The sequence below is a fragment of the Oncorhynchus mykiss genome, chromosome 23 (assembly GCF_057628025.1).
Source record: "Oncorhynchus mykiss isolate SJ-2025 chromosome 23, ASM5762802v1, whole genome shotgun sequence".
Classification (NCBI taxonomy): Eukaryota; Metazoa; Chordata; class Actinopteri; order Salmoniformes; family Salmonidae; genus Oncorhynchus; species Oncorhynchus mykiss.
The window spans coordinates 62,488,276-62,507,500 of record NC_143044.1 but is presented as its reverse complement, the minus strand read 5'-3'; the positions used below and the strand labels follow the sequence as shown (position 1 = coordinate 62,507,500).

Here is a 19,225-nt window from a genome sequence, read left to right as displayed (position 1 = left end):
TAAATAGCAGGGTTAGGGTAAATAGTAGGGTTAGGGTAAATAGTAGGGTCAGGGTAAATAGTAGGGTTAGGGTAAATAGTAGGGTTAGGGTAAATAGTAGGGTTAGGGTAAATAGTAGGGTTAGGGTAAATAGTAGGGTTAGGGTAAATAGTAGGGTTAGGGTAAATAGTAGGGTTAGGGTAAATAGTAGGGTTAGGGTAAATAGTAGCGTTAGGGTAAATAGTAGGGTCAGGGTAAATAGTAGGGTTAGGGTAAATAGTAGGGTTAGGGTAAATAGTAGGGTTAGGGTAAATAGTAGGGTTAGGGTAAATAGTAGGGTTAGGGTAAATAGTAGGGTTAGGGTTAGGGTAAATAGTAGGGTTAGGGTAAATAGTAGGGTTAGGGTAAATAGTAGGGTTAGGGTAAATAGTAGGGTTAGGGTAAATAGTAGGGTTAGGGTAAATAGTAGGGTTAGGGTAAATAGTAGGGTTAGGGTTAGGGTTAGGGTAAATAGTAGGGTTAGGGTAAATAGTAGGGTTAGGGTAAATAGTAGGGTTAGGGTAAATAGTAGGGTTAGGGTAAATAGTAGGGTTAGGGTAAATAGTAGGGTTAGGGTAAATAGTAGGATCAGGGTAAATAGTAGGGTCAGGGTAAATAGTAGGGTTAGGGTTAGGGTTAGGGTAAATATTAGGGTTAGGGTAAATAGTAGGGTTAGGGTAAATAGTAGGGTTAAGGTAAATAGTAGGGTTAGGGTTAGGGTTAGGGTAAATAGTAGGGTTAGGGTAAATAGTAGGGTCAGGGTAAATAGTAGGGTTAGGGTAAATAGTAGGGTTAGGGTAAATAGTAGGGTTAGGGTAAATAGTAGGGTTAGGGTAAATAGTAGGGTTAGGGTAAATAGTAGGGTTAGGGTTAGGGTAAATAGTAGGGTTAGGGTTAGGGTAAATGGTAGGGTTAGGGTAAATAGTAGGGTTAGGGTTAGGGTAAATAGTAGGGTTAGGGTAAATAGTAGGGTTAGGGTTAGGGTAAATAGTAGGGTTAGGGTTAGGGTTAGGGTAAATAGTAGGGTTAGGGTAAATAGTAGGGTTAGGGTAAATAGTAGGGTTAGGGTAAATAGTAGGGTTAGGGTAAATAGTAGGGTTAGGGTAAATAGTAGGGTCAGGGTAAATAGTAGGGTTAGGGTAAATAGTAGGGTTAGGGTAAATAGTAGGGTTAGGGTAAATAGTAGGGTTAGGGTAAATAGTAGGGTTAGGGTAAATAGTAGGGTTAGGGTAAATAGTAGGGTCAGGGTAAATAGTAGGGTTAGGGTAAATAGTAGGGTTAGGGTAAATAGTAGGGTCAGGGTAAATAGTAGGGTTAGGGTAAATAGCAGGGTTAGGGTAAATAGTAGGGTTAGGGTAAATAGTAGGGTCAGGGTAAATAGTAGGGTTAGGGTAAATAGTAGGGTCAGGGTAAATAGTAGGGTTAGGGTAAATAGTAGGGTTAGGGTAAATAGTAGGGTTAGGGTAAATAGTAGGGTTAGGGTTAGGGTAAATAGTAGGGTTAGGGTTAGGGTAAATAGTAGGGTTAGGGTAAATAGTAGGGTTAGGGTAAATAGTAGGGTCAGGGTAAATAGTAGGGTTAGGGTTAGGGTAAATAGTAGGGTTAGGGTTAGGGTAAATAGTAGGGTTAGGGTTAGGGTAAATAGTAGGGTTAGGGTTAGGGTAAATAGTAGGGTTAGGGTAAATAGTAGGGTTAGGGTAAATAGTAGGGTTAGGGTTAGGGTAAATAGTAGGGTTAGGGTAAATAGTAGGGTTAGGGTAAATAGTAGGGTTAGGGTAAATAGTAGGGTTAGGGTAAATAGTAGGGTCAGGGTAAATAGTAGGGTTAGGGTAAATAGTAGGGTTAGGGTAAATAGTAGGGTTAGGGTAAATAGTAGGGTTAGGGTAAATAGTAGGGTTAGGGTAAATAGTAGGGTTAGGGTAAATAGTAGGGTTAGGGTTATGGTAAATAGTAGGGTTAGGGTAAATAGTAGGGTTAGGGTAAATAGTAGGGTTAGGGTAAATAGTAGGGTTAGGGTAAATAGTAGGGTTAGGGTAAATAGTAGGGTTAGGGTAAATAGTAGGGTTAGGGTAAATAGTAGGGTTAGGGTAAATAGTAGGGGTCAAAATGAATGTCACCCCTGTTTTCAATACCTTACGAGGACGACGGCACTGAGCCTTATGTTGTCGAACACATTGGACCATTCCTCCATACAGAAACACATTGGGAGGGGTATTAGACCATTCCTCCATACAGAAACACATTGGGAGGGGTATTAGACCATTCCTCCATACAGAAACACATTGGGAGGGGTATTAGACCATTCCTCCATACAGAAACACATTGGGAGGGGTATTAGACCATTCTTCCATACAGAAACACATTGGGAGGGGTATTAGACCATTCCTCCATACAGAAACACATTGGGAGGGGTATTAGACCATTCCTCCATACAGAAACACATTGGGAGGGGTATTAGACCATTCCTCCATACAGAAACACATTGGGAGGGGTATTAGACCATTCCTCCATACAGAAACACATTGGGAGGGGTATTAGACCATTCCTCCCTACAGAAACACATTGGGAGGGGTATTAGACCATTCCTCCATACAGAAACACATTGGGAGGGGTATTAGACCATTCCTCCATACAGAAACACATTGGGAGGGGTATTAGAACATTCCTCCATACAGAAACACATTGGGAGGGGTATTAGACCATTCCTCCATACAGAAACACATTGGGAGGGTTATTAGACCATTCCTCCATACAGAAACACATTGGGAGGGGTATTAGACCATTCCTCCATACAGAAACACATTGGGAGGGGTATTAGACCATTCCTCCATACAGAAACACATTGGGAGGGGTATTAGACCATTCCTCCATACAGAAACACATTGGGAGGGGTATTAGACCATTCCTCCATACAGAAACACATTGGGAGGGGTATTAGACCATTCCTCTATACAGAAACACATTGGGAGGGGTATTAGACCATTCCTCCATACAGAAACACATTGGGAGGGGTATTAGACCATTCCTCCATACAGAAACACATTGGGAGGGGTATTAGACCATTCTTCCATACAGAAACACATTGCATTTATATCTGTAACTAATGTCAACACCTGGATAATTAGCCTGTTTTAATGCTAACCTCCTTAATGGTAACGGTGAGAGGTTAGCCTGTTTTAATGCTAACCTTCTTAATGGTGACGGTGAGACCTTAGCCTGTCTTGTGAGTATTATTATTCACAATTTCATTCAGGACTATCCGTAACCATGGTAGCATCCACATTAATGTAGAAGTGTTCAGAAACACATTCTAATCTCATTTAGAATCAAAGTGACTCCAAAATGACACGATACATTAGCATTCATTTATATTGGGCACCACACCATCTGAACCAACCAAAACAAACTGCAGATGCATCCAAGTGAATTTGATCAAATACTATTGGTTCCCTAAAATGTGGGACGATAAACAGCTGTCTCTGATTGGGAACCATATCAGGCCACCAATACACACACAAATCACCTAGACCTACGAAAAACCCCTAGACATACAAAACCCACTAGACCTACGAAAAACCCCTAGACATACAAAACCCCCTAGACAATACAAAAACTAGCGTACCCACCCTAGTCACACCCTGACCTAACCAAAATATCAAGAAAACAGAGATATCTCAGGTCAGGGCGTGACACATACCCTCAGAGTGTTGGAGTACAGAGCCGAAACAACAACCTACAGTAATATATTGTATCTTTAAACACTGTATGTATCTACAGTAATATATTGTATATTTAGACACTGTATGTATCCACAGTAATATATTGTATCTTTAGACACTGTACATATCTACAGTAATATATTGTGTATGTATCTACAGTAATATATTGTATCTTTAGACACTGTATGTATCTACAGTAATATATTGTGAATTAGTTACAGTAACATATTGTATCTTTAGACACTGTATGTATCTACAGTAATTTATTGTGAATTAGTTACTGTAACATATTGTATCTTTAGACACTGTATGTATCTACAGTAATATATTGTGAATGTACCTACAGTAACATATTGTATCTTTAGACAGTGGTTTGTAGAATACTAAGTAAGCCCAGACACAGTGATACAGCCCAGACACAGTGATAAAGCCCAGACACAGTGATAAAGCCCAGACACAGTGATAAAGCCCAGACACAGTGATAAAGCCCAGACACAGTGATAAAGCCCAGACACAGTGATACAGCCCAGACACAGTGATAAAGCCCAGACACAGTGATAAAGCCCAGACACAGTGATAAAGCCCAGACACAGTGATACAGCACAGACACAGTGATAAAGCCCAGAGCAGACACAGTGATAAAGCCCAGACACAGTGATAAAGCCCAGACACAGTGATAAAGCCCAGAGCAGACACCAGTACCTGTTTGCCGTTGTGCGTGACAGAAGACAGAATGGTGCGGAGGGTCTTGAAGCCCATGGCGATGTCCAGGAGATGAGCAGCGAAGAAGAAGTTGTTGTAGTGACCCAGGATGGACATGGTCATATACCAAGCCAGGTACAGGAATGACTGCAGGGGTCAGGTAGAAGAAGAAGAAGAAGAAGAAGAAGAAGAAGAAGAAGACGAAGAAGAAGAAGACAAAGAAGAAGAAGAAGACAAAGAAGAAGAAGAAGAAGAAGACAAAGAAGAAGAAGAAGACAAAGAAGAAGAAGAAGACAAAGAAGAAGAAGAAGAAGACGAAGAAGAAGACAAAGAAGAAGAAGAAGACAAAGAAGAAGAAGAAGAAGAAGACAAAGAAGAAGAAGAAGACAAAGAAGAAGAAGACAAAGAAGACAAAGAAGAAGAAGACGAAGAAGAAGAAGAAGACAAAGAAGACGAAGAAGAAGATGAAGAAGAAGACAAAGAAGACGAAGAAGAAGAAGACGAAGAAGAAGAAGAAGACAAAGAAGACGAAGAAGAAGACGAAGAAAAAGAAGAAGACAAAGAAGACGAAGAAGAAGAAGATGAAGAAGAAGAAGAAGACAAAGAAGACGAAGAAGAAGAAGAAGAAGACGAAGAAGAAGAAGAAGACAAAGAAGAAGAAGAAGAAGAAGACAAAGAAGAAGAAGAAGAAGAAGAAGAAGAAGAAGACGAAGAAGAAGACAAAGAGGAAGAAGATGAAGAAGAAGATGAAGAGTTAGAAATAATGTCTGCTAAATGGCATATAAAATGTATTATTGTATATTAAATAAAAAGTTGAAGTTACTTAGCAGGATGAAATAAGTCTTTATTTACATTGTCTGTGAAGACGACTCCTAGTTTCCAGATCTGGTACTTGACATCAACAGAGTTTAATCTGTAACAGACCAGGGGAGACAAGAGAGAACACAACATCAACACAATTCATGTTGGGGTGTATTTGTCATCGATCAGGCCTCCTGCTGCCACCATCCTGTACAGTGATTGGTCATGTTGCCACCATCCTGTACAGTGATTGGTCATGTTGCCACCATCCTGTACAGTGATTGGTCATGTTGCCACCATCCTGTACAGTGATTGGTCATGTTGCCACCAATCCTGTACAGTGATTGGTCATGTTGCCACCATCCTGTACAGTGATTGGTCATTTTGCCACCAATCCTGTACAGTGATTGGTCATTTTGCCACCATCCTGTACAGTGATTGGTCATGTTGCCACCATCCTGTACAGTGATTGGTCATTTTGCCACCATCCTGTACAGTGATTGGTCATGCTGACCCAATCCTGTAGAGTGATTGGTCATGTTGCCACCAGCCTGTACAGTGATTGGTCATGTTGCTACCATCCTGTACAGTGATTGGTCATGCTGCTGGTAATGCTGCCACCATCCTGTACAGTGATTGGTCATGTTGCCACCATCCTGTACAGTGATTGGTCATGTTGCCACCATCCTGTACAGTGATTGGTCATGTTGCCACCATCCTGTACAGTGATTGGTCATTACAACCATCTTCCAACTGAAACAGTGAAAACATTAGGAGAACAGCTTTCAAAACACCCCTCACTATATTGGCTTCAGAGGAAGCTTCCTCCATATGAACAACAGAGAGAGAGCAAGATGCACATTTAGAAAGTGGAACTAGATGTTTCGTTCTCTCTAACGTAGAGTACGCTCCCCCATCTATGAGCTTTAATGATCTAAGTTCAATGCGTGGGCTTTGAAGGGTCCAACAGGCACAGTCAGGGACATCCAGAACAAATTGTATTGGGTCACATACACATATTTAGCAGATGTTATTGCTGGTGTAGTAAAATCCCTTCACCCTCCATCCCTCCCCCTCCCCTGTCATTTCTCCCCCACCACCACCAGCCCCCTACCTGACTCTGTCTCCCCACTCCCAGCCCCCTACCTGACTCTGTCTCCCCACCATCAGCCCCCTACCTGACCCTGTCTCCCCATCACCACCAGCCCCCTACCTGACTCTGTCTCCCCACCATCAGCCCCCTACCTGACTCTGTCTCCCCACCACCCCCAGCCCCCTACCTGACTCTGTCTCCCCACTCCCAGCCCCCTACCTGACTCTGTCTCCCCACCACCAGCCCCCTACCTGACTGTCTCCCCACTCCCAGCCCCCTACCTGACTCTGTCTCCCCATCACCACCAGCCCCCTACCTGACTCTGTCTCCCCACCCCCAGACTCACACTGCGGCTAACGAGCTCTCCCCACCCCCAGACTCACACTGCGGCTAACGAGCTCTCACAACCCCCAGACTCACACTGCGGCTAACGAGCTGTCCCCACCCCCAGACTCACACTGCGGCTAACGAGCTCTCCCCACCCCCAGACTCACACACCGGCTAACGAGCTCTCCCCACCCCCAGACTCACACTGCGGCTAACGAGCTGTCCCCACCCCCAGACTCACACTGCGGCTAACGAGCTCTCCCCACCCCAGACTCACACTGCGTCTAACGAGCTCTCCCCACCCCCAGACTCACACTGCGGCTAACGAGCTCTCCCCACCCCCAGACTCACACTGCGGCTAACGAGCTCTCCCCACCCCCAGACTCACACTGCGGCTAACGAGCTCTCCCCACCCCCAGACTCTCACTGCGGCTAACGAGCTCTCCCCACCCCCAGACTCACACTGCGGCTACCCCCAGACTCTCACTGCGGCTAACGAGCTCTCCCCACCCCAGACTCACACTGCGTCTAACGAGCTCTCCCCACCCCCAGACTCACACTGCGGCTAACGAGCTCTCCCCACCCCCAGACTCACACTGCGGCTAACGAGCTCTCCCCCCCAGACTCTCACTGCGGCTAACGAGCTCTCCCCACCCCCAGACTCACACTGCGGCTACCCCCAGACTCTCACTGCGGCTAACGAGCTCTCCCCACCCCCAGACTCACACTGCGGCTAACGAGCTCTCCCCACCCCCAGACTCACACTGCGGCTAACGAGCTCTCCCCACCCCCAGACTCACACTGCGGCTAACGAGCTCTCCCCACCCCCAGACTCACACTGCGGCTAACGAGCTGTCCCCACCCCCAGACTCACACTGCGGCTAACGAGCTCTCCCCACCCCCAGACTCACACTGCGGCTAACGAGCTGTCCCCACCCCCAGACTCACACTGCGGCTAACGAGCTGTCCCCACCCCCAGACTCACACTGCGGCTAACGAGCTGTCTTTCTTGGGTTTCTTCTTCTCGTGGGCGTCACTGAAGTCCAGAGCAGCCTTGTCCATACCCAGCAGCTCACTGATGCGGTCATGGCCGTAGAACTCTCCATACTTATCCATCACCTGCAGGGGAACCACACAGCTTTACTCCACTGTTCTGTTATAGTCTAAACAGCTTCTAAACAGCTTCTAAACAGGCTCTAAATATGTTGTAAACAGGTTCTAAACAGGTTCTAAATGTGTTGTAAACTGTTTCTAAATAGGTTCTAAACTTGTTCTAAAAAGGTTCTAAACTGGTTCTAAATAAGTTGTAAGCAGGTTCTAAACTGGTTCTAAATATGTTGTAAACTGGTTCTAAATTGGATCTAAACTGGTTCTCAATATGTTGTAAACTGGTTCTAAATTGGTTCTAAACTGGTCTAAATTGGTTCTAAACAGGTTCTAAATTGTAAATTGGTTCTAAATACGTTGTAAACGGGTTCTAAACAGGTTCTAAACAGGTTCTAAACAGGTTCTAAATATGTTGTAAACTGGTTCTAAACAGGTTCTAAAGTGGTTCTAAACAGGTTATACACTGGTTCTAAATATGTTTTAAACTGGTTCTAAACAGGTCACTGATGTGAAGATAAATGAATATATATCACTTCTGTGAATATGAATTCAGACCTACCTTCCTCTTCACAAACTTATCCCAGTAGTTGTTAGGAAACGATCTGAAAATCAAAACCAAAGTATATTACATTACTAAACAATAACGATTATCCACATGTTCAGTCGATACAGAGTATATTACATTACTAATCCACATGGTCAGTCTATACAGAGTACATTACATTACATTACTAATCCACATGGTCAGTCTATACAGAGTACATTACATTACTAATCCACATGGTCAGTCTATACAGAGTACATTACATTACTAATCCACATCCTCCAAACAATAACGATTATCTACATGGTCAGTCTATACAGAGTACATTACATTACATTACTAATCCACATGGTCAGTCTATACAGAGTATATTACATTACTAATCCACATGCTCAGTCTATACAGAGTACATGACATTACTAATCCACATCCTCCAAACAATAACGATTATCTACATGGTCAGTCTATACAGAGTACATTACATTACATTACTAATCCACATGGTCAGTCTATACAGAGTATATTACATTACTAATCCACATGGTCAGTCTATACAGAGTACATTACATTACATTACTAATCCACATGCTCAGTCTATACAGAGTACATGACATTACTAATCCACATCCTCCAAACAATAACGATTATCTACATGGTCAGTCTATACAGAGTACATTACATTACATTACTAATCCACATGGTCAGTCTATACAGAGTACATTACATGACATTACTAATCCACATCCTCCAAACAATAACGATTATCTACATGGTCAGTCTATACAGAGTATATTACATTACTAATCCACATGCTCAGTCTATACAGAGTACATTACATTACTAATCCACATGCTCAGTCTATACAGAGTACATTACATTACATTACTAATCCACATGCTCAGTCTATACAGAGTACATGACATTACTAATCCACATCCTCCAAACAATAACGATTATCCACATGGTCAGTCTATACAGAGTACATTACATTACATTACTAATCCACATGGTCAGTCTATACAGAGTATATTACATTACTAATCCACATGCTCAGTCTATACAGAGTACATGACATTACTAATCCACATGGTCAGTCTATACAGAGTACATTACATTACATTACTAATCCACATGCTCAGTCTATACAGAGTACATGACATTACTAATCCACATGCTCAGTCTATACAGAGTACATTACATTACTAATCCACATCCTCCAAACAATAACGATTATCCACATGGTCAGTCTATACAGAGTACATTACATTACATTACTAATCCACATGGTCAGTCTATACAGAGTATATTACATTACTAATCCACATGCTCAGTCTATACAGAGTACATTACATTACATTACTAATCCACATGCTCAGTCTATACAGAGTACATTACATTACTAATCCACATGGTCAGTCTATACAGAGTACATTACATTACTAATCCACATGCACAGTCTATACAGAGTATATTACATTACATTACTAATCCACATGGTCAGTCTATACAGAGTATATTACATTACTAATCCACAAGCTCAGTCTATACAGAGTACATTACATTACTAATCCACATGCTCAGTCTATACAGAGTACATTACATTACTAATCCACATGGTCAGTCTATACAGAGTACATTATCCACATGCTCAGTCTATACAGAGTACATTACATTACTAATCCACATGGTCAGTCTATACAGAGTACATTACATTACTAATCCACATGCTCAGTCTATACAGAGTACATTACATTACTAATCCACATGGTCAGTCTATACAGAGTACATTATCCACATGCTCAGTCTATACAGAGTACATGACATTACTAATCCACATGGTCAGTCTATACAGAGTACATTACATTACTAATCCACATGGTCAGTCTATACAGAGTACATTACATTACTAATCCACATGGTCAGTCTATACAGAGTACATTACATTACTAATCCACATGGTCAGTCTATACAGAGTACATTCCATTACATTACTAATCCACATGGTCAGTCGATACAGAGTACATTACATTACTAATCCACATGGTCAGTCTATACAGAGTACATTACATTACTAATCCACATGGTCAGTCGATACAGAGCACATTATCCACCGATGGAATGGATTAACGAAAATGGTTTGCCATATTCATTAATTTCTCTATATCATTAATATGCGATCCATAGGGTTGCAGAGTCAAAGCACCTCCACTGCGAGACGAGCGTGATCGTTAGGTTTGACATTTAAACATTTAGAGGACAATTAGCCCAGCCTGTGGCCTCTGTGGACCCGGACCACAGAGGCCACAGGCTGGGTCCCAAACGGCACACCTATACCCTACACAGAGCAGAGCTGGTCTACAGTAGTGCACTAGGTAGGGTATCTGGTGCCATTAGGGAGGATGTGATAATGAACGAAGCCGTAGCTGAGCAGTGACAGTGGACGTACCCAGTGTTAATCACCAGTCTGTCCCACTGGCCTTTAATGTCATCCTCCGACGGCTGCTCTGTGATGTAGAGACCATCAAACTCCAGCCTCCTCGCCACCTCCTTCTCACGCTTGAAAATCACCAACGGGACCTGGTGGGGAAACAGGCATGGAGGAAGGATTGATCAGAGAGGTGGAGAACTCCACCTTGAGGCAGTAGTAGCCCACCTTGAGGCAGTAGTAACCTACATTGAGGCAGTAGGAGCCTACCTTGAGGCAGCAGTAACATCAGTATCCTACCTTGAAGCAGTAGTAACAGCAGTATCCTACCTTGAGGCAGTAGTAACCTACCTTGAGGCAGTAGTAACATCAGTATCCTACCTTGAGGCAGTAGGAGCTTACCTTGAGGCAGTAGTAACATCAGTATTCTACCTTGAGGCAGTAGGAGCCTACCTTGAGGCAGTAGTAACATCAGTATTCTACCTTGAGGCAGTAGGAGCCTACCTTGAGGCAGTAGGAGCCTACCTTGAGGCAGTAGTAACCTACCTTGAGCCAGTAGTAACCTACCTTGAGGCAGTAGTAACATCAGTATCCTACCTTGAGGCAGTAGGATCTTACCTTGAGGCAGTAGTAACATCAGTATTCTACCTTGAGGCAGTAGGAGCCTACCTTGAGGCAGTAGGAGCCTACCTTGAGGCAGTAGTAACCTACCTTGAGCCAGTAGTAACCTACCTTGAGGCAGTAGTAACAGAAGTATCCTACCTTGCGCCAGTAGTAACAGCAGCATCCTACCTTAACGCAGTAGTAACAGTAGTATCCTATCTTAAGTCAGTAGTAGCAGCAGTATCCTACCTTAAGGCAGTAGTTACCTACCTTAAGGCAGTAGTAACAACAGCATCCGACCTTAAGACAGATGTAACAGCAGTATTCTACCTTGAGGCAGTAGTATCCTATGATGCAGCAGAAGGAGATGACAGTGTGTAGGATGGCCAGGATACGCAGGGTGGGCTCCATGTATCCGGTGCTCTCCTCCAGCACAAAGTGGACAGACACAGGGCCCTGCTGGGGGTTTTGAGGCTCCTGGGGGTCACTACCCTCCGTCACGGGGTCCCACCGCACACTGCTGCCTGCCCGGGGCCTTCTGCTCTCAGGCATCACCGCCGAGGAGGAGGACACCTGGAGGAGGGTGAGGGCGAACAATGAACCCCAAGGGCTCACTCTAAAATGACTAGTCTTTAAACAGAGGGTAGCTGGATCCTCATTGATATAATATATCAGTAAAATAGATATTGTTGGAGTGGTCTAGCCCTCCAATGTTCTCCCCGCCCAGCAACTCTTCAGCAGCAGCATCACCAGAGGTATCCATGGAGTGGTAAATCGTAACGCTAGCTACTTCCTACTTCCTGGTTGTGATTACCTTGTAGAAGAGGAGGATGAAGTTGATGGCGAAGGCCACAAACAACGCCAGCATTCTCATGTTGTAGAAGTTCCGAGCAAAATAGTTCTAGAAAAAAAGCCAATCACAACACAATGGTGAGATGTTTGTGAAGGAGAGTGTGGCTGATAGAGGGGGTGGGGTGGCTGATAGAGGGGGTGGGGTGGCTGATAGAGGGGGTGGGGTGGCTGATAGAGGGATTGGGGTGGCTGATAGAGGGGGTGGGGTGGCTGATAGAGGGGGTGGGGTGGCTGATAGAGGGGGTGGGGTGGCTGATAGAGGGGGTGGGGTGGCAGATAGAGGGATTGGGGTGGCTGATAGAGGGGGTGGGGTGGCTGATAGAGGGGGTGGGGTGGCTGATAGAGGGGGTGGGGTGGCTGATAGAGGGGGTGGGGTGGCTGATAGAGGGGGTGGCTGATAGAGGGAGTGGGGTGGCTGATAGAGGGGGTGGCGTGGCTGATAGAGGGAGTGGGGTGGCTGATAGAGGGGGTGGCTGATAGAGGGGGTGGGGTGGCTGATAGAGGGGGTGGGGTGGCTGATAGAGGGGGTGGGGTGGCTGATAGAGGGGGTGGGGTGGCTGATAGAGGGGGTGGGGTGGCTGATAGAGGGGGTAGGGTGGCTGATAGAGGGGGTGGGGTGGCTGATAGAGGGGGTAGGGTGGCTGATAGAGGGGGTGGCGTGGCTGATAGAGGGGTAGGGTGGCTGATAGAGGGGGTGGGGTGGCTGATAGAGGGGGTGGGGTGGCTGATAGAGGGGTTGGGGTGGCTGATAGAGGGGGTGGGGTGGCTGATAGAGGGGGTGGGGTGGCTGATAGAGGGGGTGGGGTGGCTGATAGAGGGGGTGGGGTGGCTGATAGAGGGGGTGGGTGGCTGATAGAGGGGGTGGCTGATAGAGGGAGTGGGGTGGCTGATAGAGGGGGTGGCGTGGCTGATAGAGGGGGTGGGGTGGCTGATAGAGGGGGTGGCTGATAGAGGGGGTGGGGTGGCTGATAGAGGGGGTGGGGTGGTTGATAGAGGGCGTGGCTGATAGAGGGGGTGGGGTGGCTGATAGAGGGGGTGGCTGATAGAGGGGGTGGCTGATAGAGGGGGTGAGGTGGCTGATAGAGGGGGTGGCTGATAGAGGGGGTGGCGTGGCTGATAGAGGGGGTGGGGAGGCTGATAGAGGGGGTGGGGTGGCTGATAGAGGGGGTGGCTGATAGAGGGGGTGAGGTGGCTGATAGAGGGGGTGGCTGATAGAGGGGGTGGCGTGGCTGATAGAGGGGGTGGGGAGGCTGATAGAGGGGGTGGCTGATAGAGGGGGTGGATGATAGAGGGGGTGGGGTGGCTGATAGAGGGGGTGGGGTGGCTGACAGAGGGGGTGGGGTGGCTGACATGTATGTAGAATACAGGCCAGTGTGTGTGTGTGTGTGTGTGTGTGTGTGTGTGTGTGTGTGTGTGTGTGTGTGTGTGTGTGTGTGTGTGTGTGTGTGCGTGCGTGCGTGTGTGTCGTACCAGCAGCTTCCTCTGATAGGCGATGATTTTCTTCCAGAAGGCAGACTCCTGCATGTCATGCTCATCAGACTTGGAGGTGTGGTGCTGTCTCACTTTAGCTTTCGGCTTCTCCTCCTTCCTCTTCTTATCCTCCTTCCTCCTCTCCTCTTCCTTCCTCCTCTCCTCCTCCTTCCTCCTCTCCTCCTGCTTCTCTCCATCCACTCCCCTAGACAGCAGGAACAGTCAGTTATCAGAAGCAGCAGAGGGAGGACAGTGTTTACAGCTGTTTTGTTGGTACATTCTTTCACATTGTCATAATATTGCTCTCCCATGATCAACTTAGTTTCATTGTGTTCAACTGCCGCATTTCAGATGAACACACCAGAAGTATCAGAGGAAGGGAAAGTGGTACATACTGTGCTTTCTCCAGCTCTGCCTTGGCCTCCTTGCTTTCCTCGGTCCCTGTCCTCCCTTCCTCTGAAGGGCTCTTAGCCTAAAACAGCAGAAACGCACCACGTCACAGAACAACAGCGAAAACATCAAGGAGGCAGAGCAGCCTTATCAACACAGAGCAGAAACACTCAATCGTGGTAATGTGTAGATAATGTGTTAGAGTGGTGGGAGTCCAGGCAGGCCGACACTATGGAGACACGAATGTCTCTTCCTGCTGCGAAAGCAATGGTCCAGGGAGAGAGAGAGAGAGAGAGAGAGGCACAGCGAGAGAGAGAGAGAGAGAGAGAGAGAGAGGCACAGCGAGAGAGAGAGAGAGAGAGAGAGGCACAGCGAGAGAGAGAGAGAGAGATAGAGAGAGAGAGACAGAGACAGAGAGAGAGAGAGGGGGTAAAATGACATTACCTGGTGCCGTCTTCTCAATTCCGGGGACGGTGAGGTAGCGAGGTGAGGAGAGGAGGGGACTGGAGAGTTAAGCAGATCAGTCAGACTGGCATTGGGGTTATGAGCAGTTATCTTATACTGTCCTCCTTCTCCTCTCCTCAGATCTAATCCAAAGATGTCTGAGAGGACTTCGGTCCCGTCCACGGGCAGGGCTAGATCAGCCAGCTCCTCCTCAGCCGAGGGTCTAGCTAAGAGCACCTTCTCCCCCTCCTCTCGAACCTCGTCCTGGGTCGGGTCAGGCATGTTGGCCAACAGCTCAGACACCTTAAGAGAATAAACGAGAGGAGAGAAGAGCAGAGAAGAGCATATAGCCGTCATTTAATTAAAGAGATTCTCTGTTACATTTGTTAACTTTTAGCCAGTAGTTCTGAAAGCTCGCGAGTCAAAAGCAGTTCCTGAAAATTGCGCCCTATACCACATACACTATATAGACAGAACTATGTGGGCACCCCTTCAAATGAATGGATTCGGCTATTTCAGCCACACCCGTTGCTGACAGGTGTATAAAATTGAGCACACCGCCATGCAATCTCCATAGACAAACATTGGCAGTAGAATGGCCCCATACTGAAGAACTCAGTGACTTTCAACGTGGCACCGTAATAGGATGCCACCTTTCCAACAAGTCAGTTTGTCAAATTTCTGCCCTGCTAGAACTGCCCCGGTCAACTGTCAGTGTTGTTATTGTGAAGTAAAAACCTCTAGGAGCAACAACGGCTGAGCAGCGAAGTGGTAGGCCATACAACCTCACAGAACGGGGTTGTAGAGTTCCCAACTGCCTCTGGAAGCAACGTCAGCCCAAGAACTGTTCATCAGGAGCTTCATGAAATGGGTTTCCATGGCCGAGCAGCCGCACACAAGCCTAAGATCATCGAGCGCAATGCCAAGCGTCGGCTGGAGTGGTGTAGAGCTCGCCGCCATTGGACTCTGAAGCAGTGGAAACGAGTTCTCTGGAGTGATGAGTCACGCTTCTGGCAGTCCAACGTCGGGACAAATCTGAGTTTGGCGGATGCCAGGAGAACGCTCCCTGCCCGAATGCACAGACCTAAACAGACCTGACCTAAACCCCATCGAACACCTTTGGTATGAATTGAAATGCCGACTGCGAGACAGGTCTAATCACCCAACATCAGTGCCCGACCTCAGTACTGCTCTTGTGGATGAGCAAGTCCCATAATTTCCACACCAGCTAATACACACCACACCATCTAATACACACCATACCAGCTAATATACACCACACCAGCTAATACACACCACACCAGCTAATATACACCACACCAGCTAATATACACCACACCAGCTAATACACACCACACCATCTAATATACACCACACCATCTAATACACACCACACCAGCTAATACACACCACACCATCTAATATACACCACACCATCTAATACACACCACACCAGCTAATACACACCACACCATCTAATACACACCACACTAGCTAATACACACCACACCATCTAATACACACCACACCTGCTAATACACACCACATCATCTAATATACACCACACCAGCTAATACACACCACACCAGCTAATATACACCACACCATCTAATATACACCACACCAGCTAATACACACCACACCAGCTAATATACACCACACCATCTAATATACACCACACCAGCTAATACACACCACACCAGCTAATACACACCACACCATCTAATACACACCACACCAGCTAATATACACCACACCAGCTAATACACACCACACCATCTAATACACAACACACCAGCTAATATACACCACACCATCTAATATACACCACACCATCTAATACACACCACACCAGCTAATATACACCACACCAGCTAATACACACCAGCTAATATACACCAAACCAGCTAATATACACCACACCATCTAATATACACCACACCAGCTAATACACACCACACCATCTAATATAGACCACACCAGCTAATACACACCACTCCAGCTAATATACACCACACCAGCTAATACACACCACACCATCTAATACACACCACACCATCTAATACACACCACACCAGCTAATATACACCACACAAGCTAATACACACCAGCTAATATACACCACACCATCTAATATACCAGCTAATACCAGCTAATACACACCATCTAATACACATCACACCAGTTAATATACACCACACCATCTAATACACACCACAACAGGTAATATACACCACACCAGCTAATACACACCACACCAGCTAATATACACCACACCAGCTAATACACACCACACCAGCTAATATACACCACACCATCTAATACACACCACACCATCTAATATACACCACACTATCTAATATACACCAGCTAATACACACCACACCAGCTAATACACACCACACCAGCTAATACACACCACACCATCTAATACACACCACACCATCTAATACACACCACACCAGCTAATATACACCACACCATCTGATATACACCACACCAGCTAATACACACCACACCATCTAATATACACCAGCTAATACATACCACACCAGCTAATACACACCACACCAGCTAATACACACCACACCAGCTAATACACACCACACCATCTGATATACACCACACCAGCTAATACACACCACACCATCTAATATACACCAGCTAATACATACCACACCAGCTAATACACACCACACCAGCTAATACACACCACACCATTTAATACACATCACACCATCTAATACACACCACACCAGCTAATATACACCACACCATCTAATATACACCACACCAGCTAATATACACCACACCAGCTAATACACACCAGCTAATATACACCACACCGTCTAATATACACCACACCAGCTAATACACACCACACCATCTGATATACACCACACCAGCTAATACACACAACACCAGCTAATATACACCACACCAGCTAATACACACCACACCATCTAATACACACCAGCTAATATACACCACACCAGCTAATATACACCACACCAGCTAATACACACCACACTAGCTAATATACACCATACCAGCTAATCCACACCATCTAATATGCACCACACCAGCTAATATACAACATACCAGCTAATACAAGCCACACCAGCTAATATTCACCATACCAGCTAATACACACCATTTAATACACATCACACCAGTTAATATACACCACACCATCTAATACACACCACACCAGGTAATATACACCACACCAGCTAATACACACCACACCAGCTAATATACACCACACCAGCTAATACACACCACACCATCTAATATACACCACACCAGCTAATACACACCACACCATCTAATACACACCACCTAATACACACCACACCAGCTAATATACACCACACCATCTAATATACACCAGCTAATACACACCACACCAGGTAATATACACCACACCAGCTAATACACACCACACCAGCTAATATACACCACACCAGCTAATACACACCACACCATCTAATATACACCACACCAGCTAATACACACCACACCATCTAATACACACCACACCATCTAATACACACCACACCAGCTAATATACACCACACCATCTAATATACACCAGCTAATACACACCACACCAGCTAATACACACCACACCAGCTAATACACACCACGCCATCTAATACACATCACACCAGTTAATATACACCACACCAGCTAATACACACCACACCATCTAATATACACCACACTAGCTAATACACACCACACCATCTAATATACACCAGCTAATACATACCACACCAGCTAATACACACCACACCAGCTAATACACACCAGCTAATACACACCATCTAATACACACCACACCAGCTAATATACACCACACCAGCTAATACACACCACACCAGCTAATACACACCACACCAGGTAATACACACCACACCAGCTAATATACACCACACCATCTAATACACACCACACCAGCTAATACGCACCACAAAGCTAATACGCACCACACCATCTAATACACACGACACCAGCTAATATACACCACACCAGCTAATATACACCACACCAGCTAATACACATCACACCAGTTAACACACCACACCAGCTAATACACACCACACCATCTGATATACACCACGCCAGCTAATACACACCACACCATCTAATATACACCAGCTAATACATACCACACCAGCTAATACACACCACACCAGCTAATACACACCACACCATTTAATACACATCACACCATCTAATACACACCACACCAGCTAATATACACCACACCATCTAATATACACCACACCAGCTAATATACACCACACCAGCTAATACACACCAGCTAATATACACCACACCGTCTAATATACACCACACCAGCTAATACACACCACACCATCTGATATACACCACACCAGCTAATACACACAACACCAGCTAATATACACCACACCAGCTAATACACACCACACCATCTAATACACACCATCTAATACACACCACACCAGCTAATATACACCACACCATCTAATATACACCACACCAGCTAATATACACCACACCAGCTAATACACACCAGCTAATATACACCACACCGTCTAATATACACCACACCAGCTAATACACACCACACCATCTGATATACACCACACCAGCTAATACACACAACACCAGCTAATATACACCACACCAGCTAATACACACCACACCATCTAATACACACCAGCTAATATACACCACAC

General features: G+C 45.5%; 1 protein-coding gene across 1 annotated transcript in view; it reads right to left on the bottom strand.

Annotated features, from left to right (window-relative positions):
• Positions 1-19,225, bottom strand: part of ryr2a (ryanodine receptor 2a (cardiac)) — a 368,722-nt gene that overhangs the window by 17,818 nt on the left and 331,679 nt on the right. The window contains exons 86-95 of the mRNA XM_090217873.1: positions 14,496-14,798; positions 14,057-14,133; positions 13,662-13,866; positions 12,154-12,240; positions 11,670-11,912; positions 10,758-10,888; positions 8,327-8,369; positions 7,646-7,779; positions 5,292-5,352; positions 4,440-4,586 (exon numbers count right to left, since the gene is read on the bottom strand). Of these exons, the coding sequence (XP_090073999.1) occupies positions 4,440-4,586; positions 5,292-5,352; positions 7,646-7,779; positions 8,327-8,369; positions 10,758-10,888; positions 11,670-11,912; positions 12,154-12,240; positions 13,662-13,866; positions 14,057-14,133; positions 14,496-14,798 (1,431 nt within the window). The remainder of the gene's footprint in view (positions 1-4,439; positions 4,587-5,291; positions 5,353-7,645; positions 7,780-8,326; positions 8,370-10,757; positions 10,889-11,669; positions 11,913-12,153; positions 12,241-13,661; positions 13,867-14,056; positions 14,134-14,495; positions 14,799-19,225) is intronic.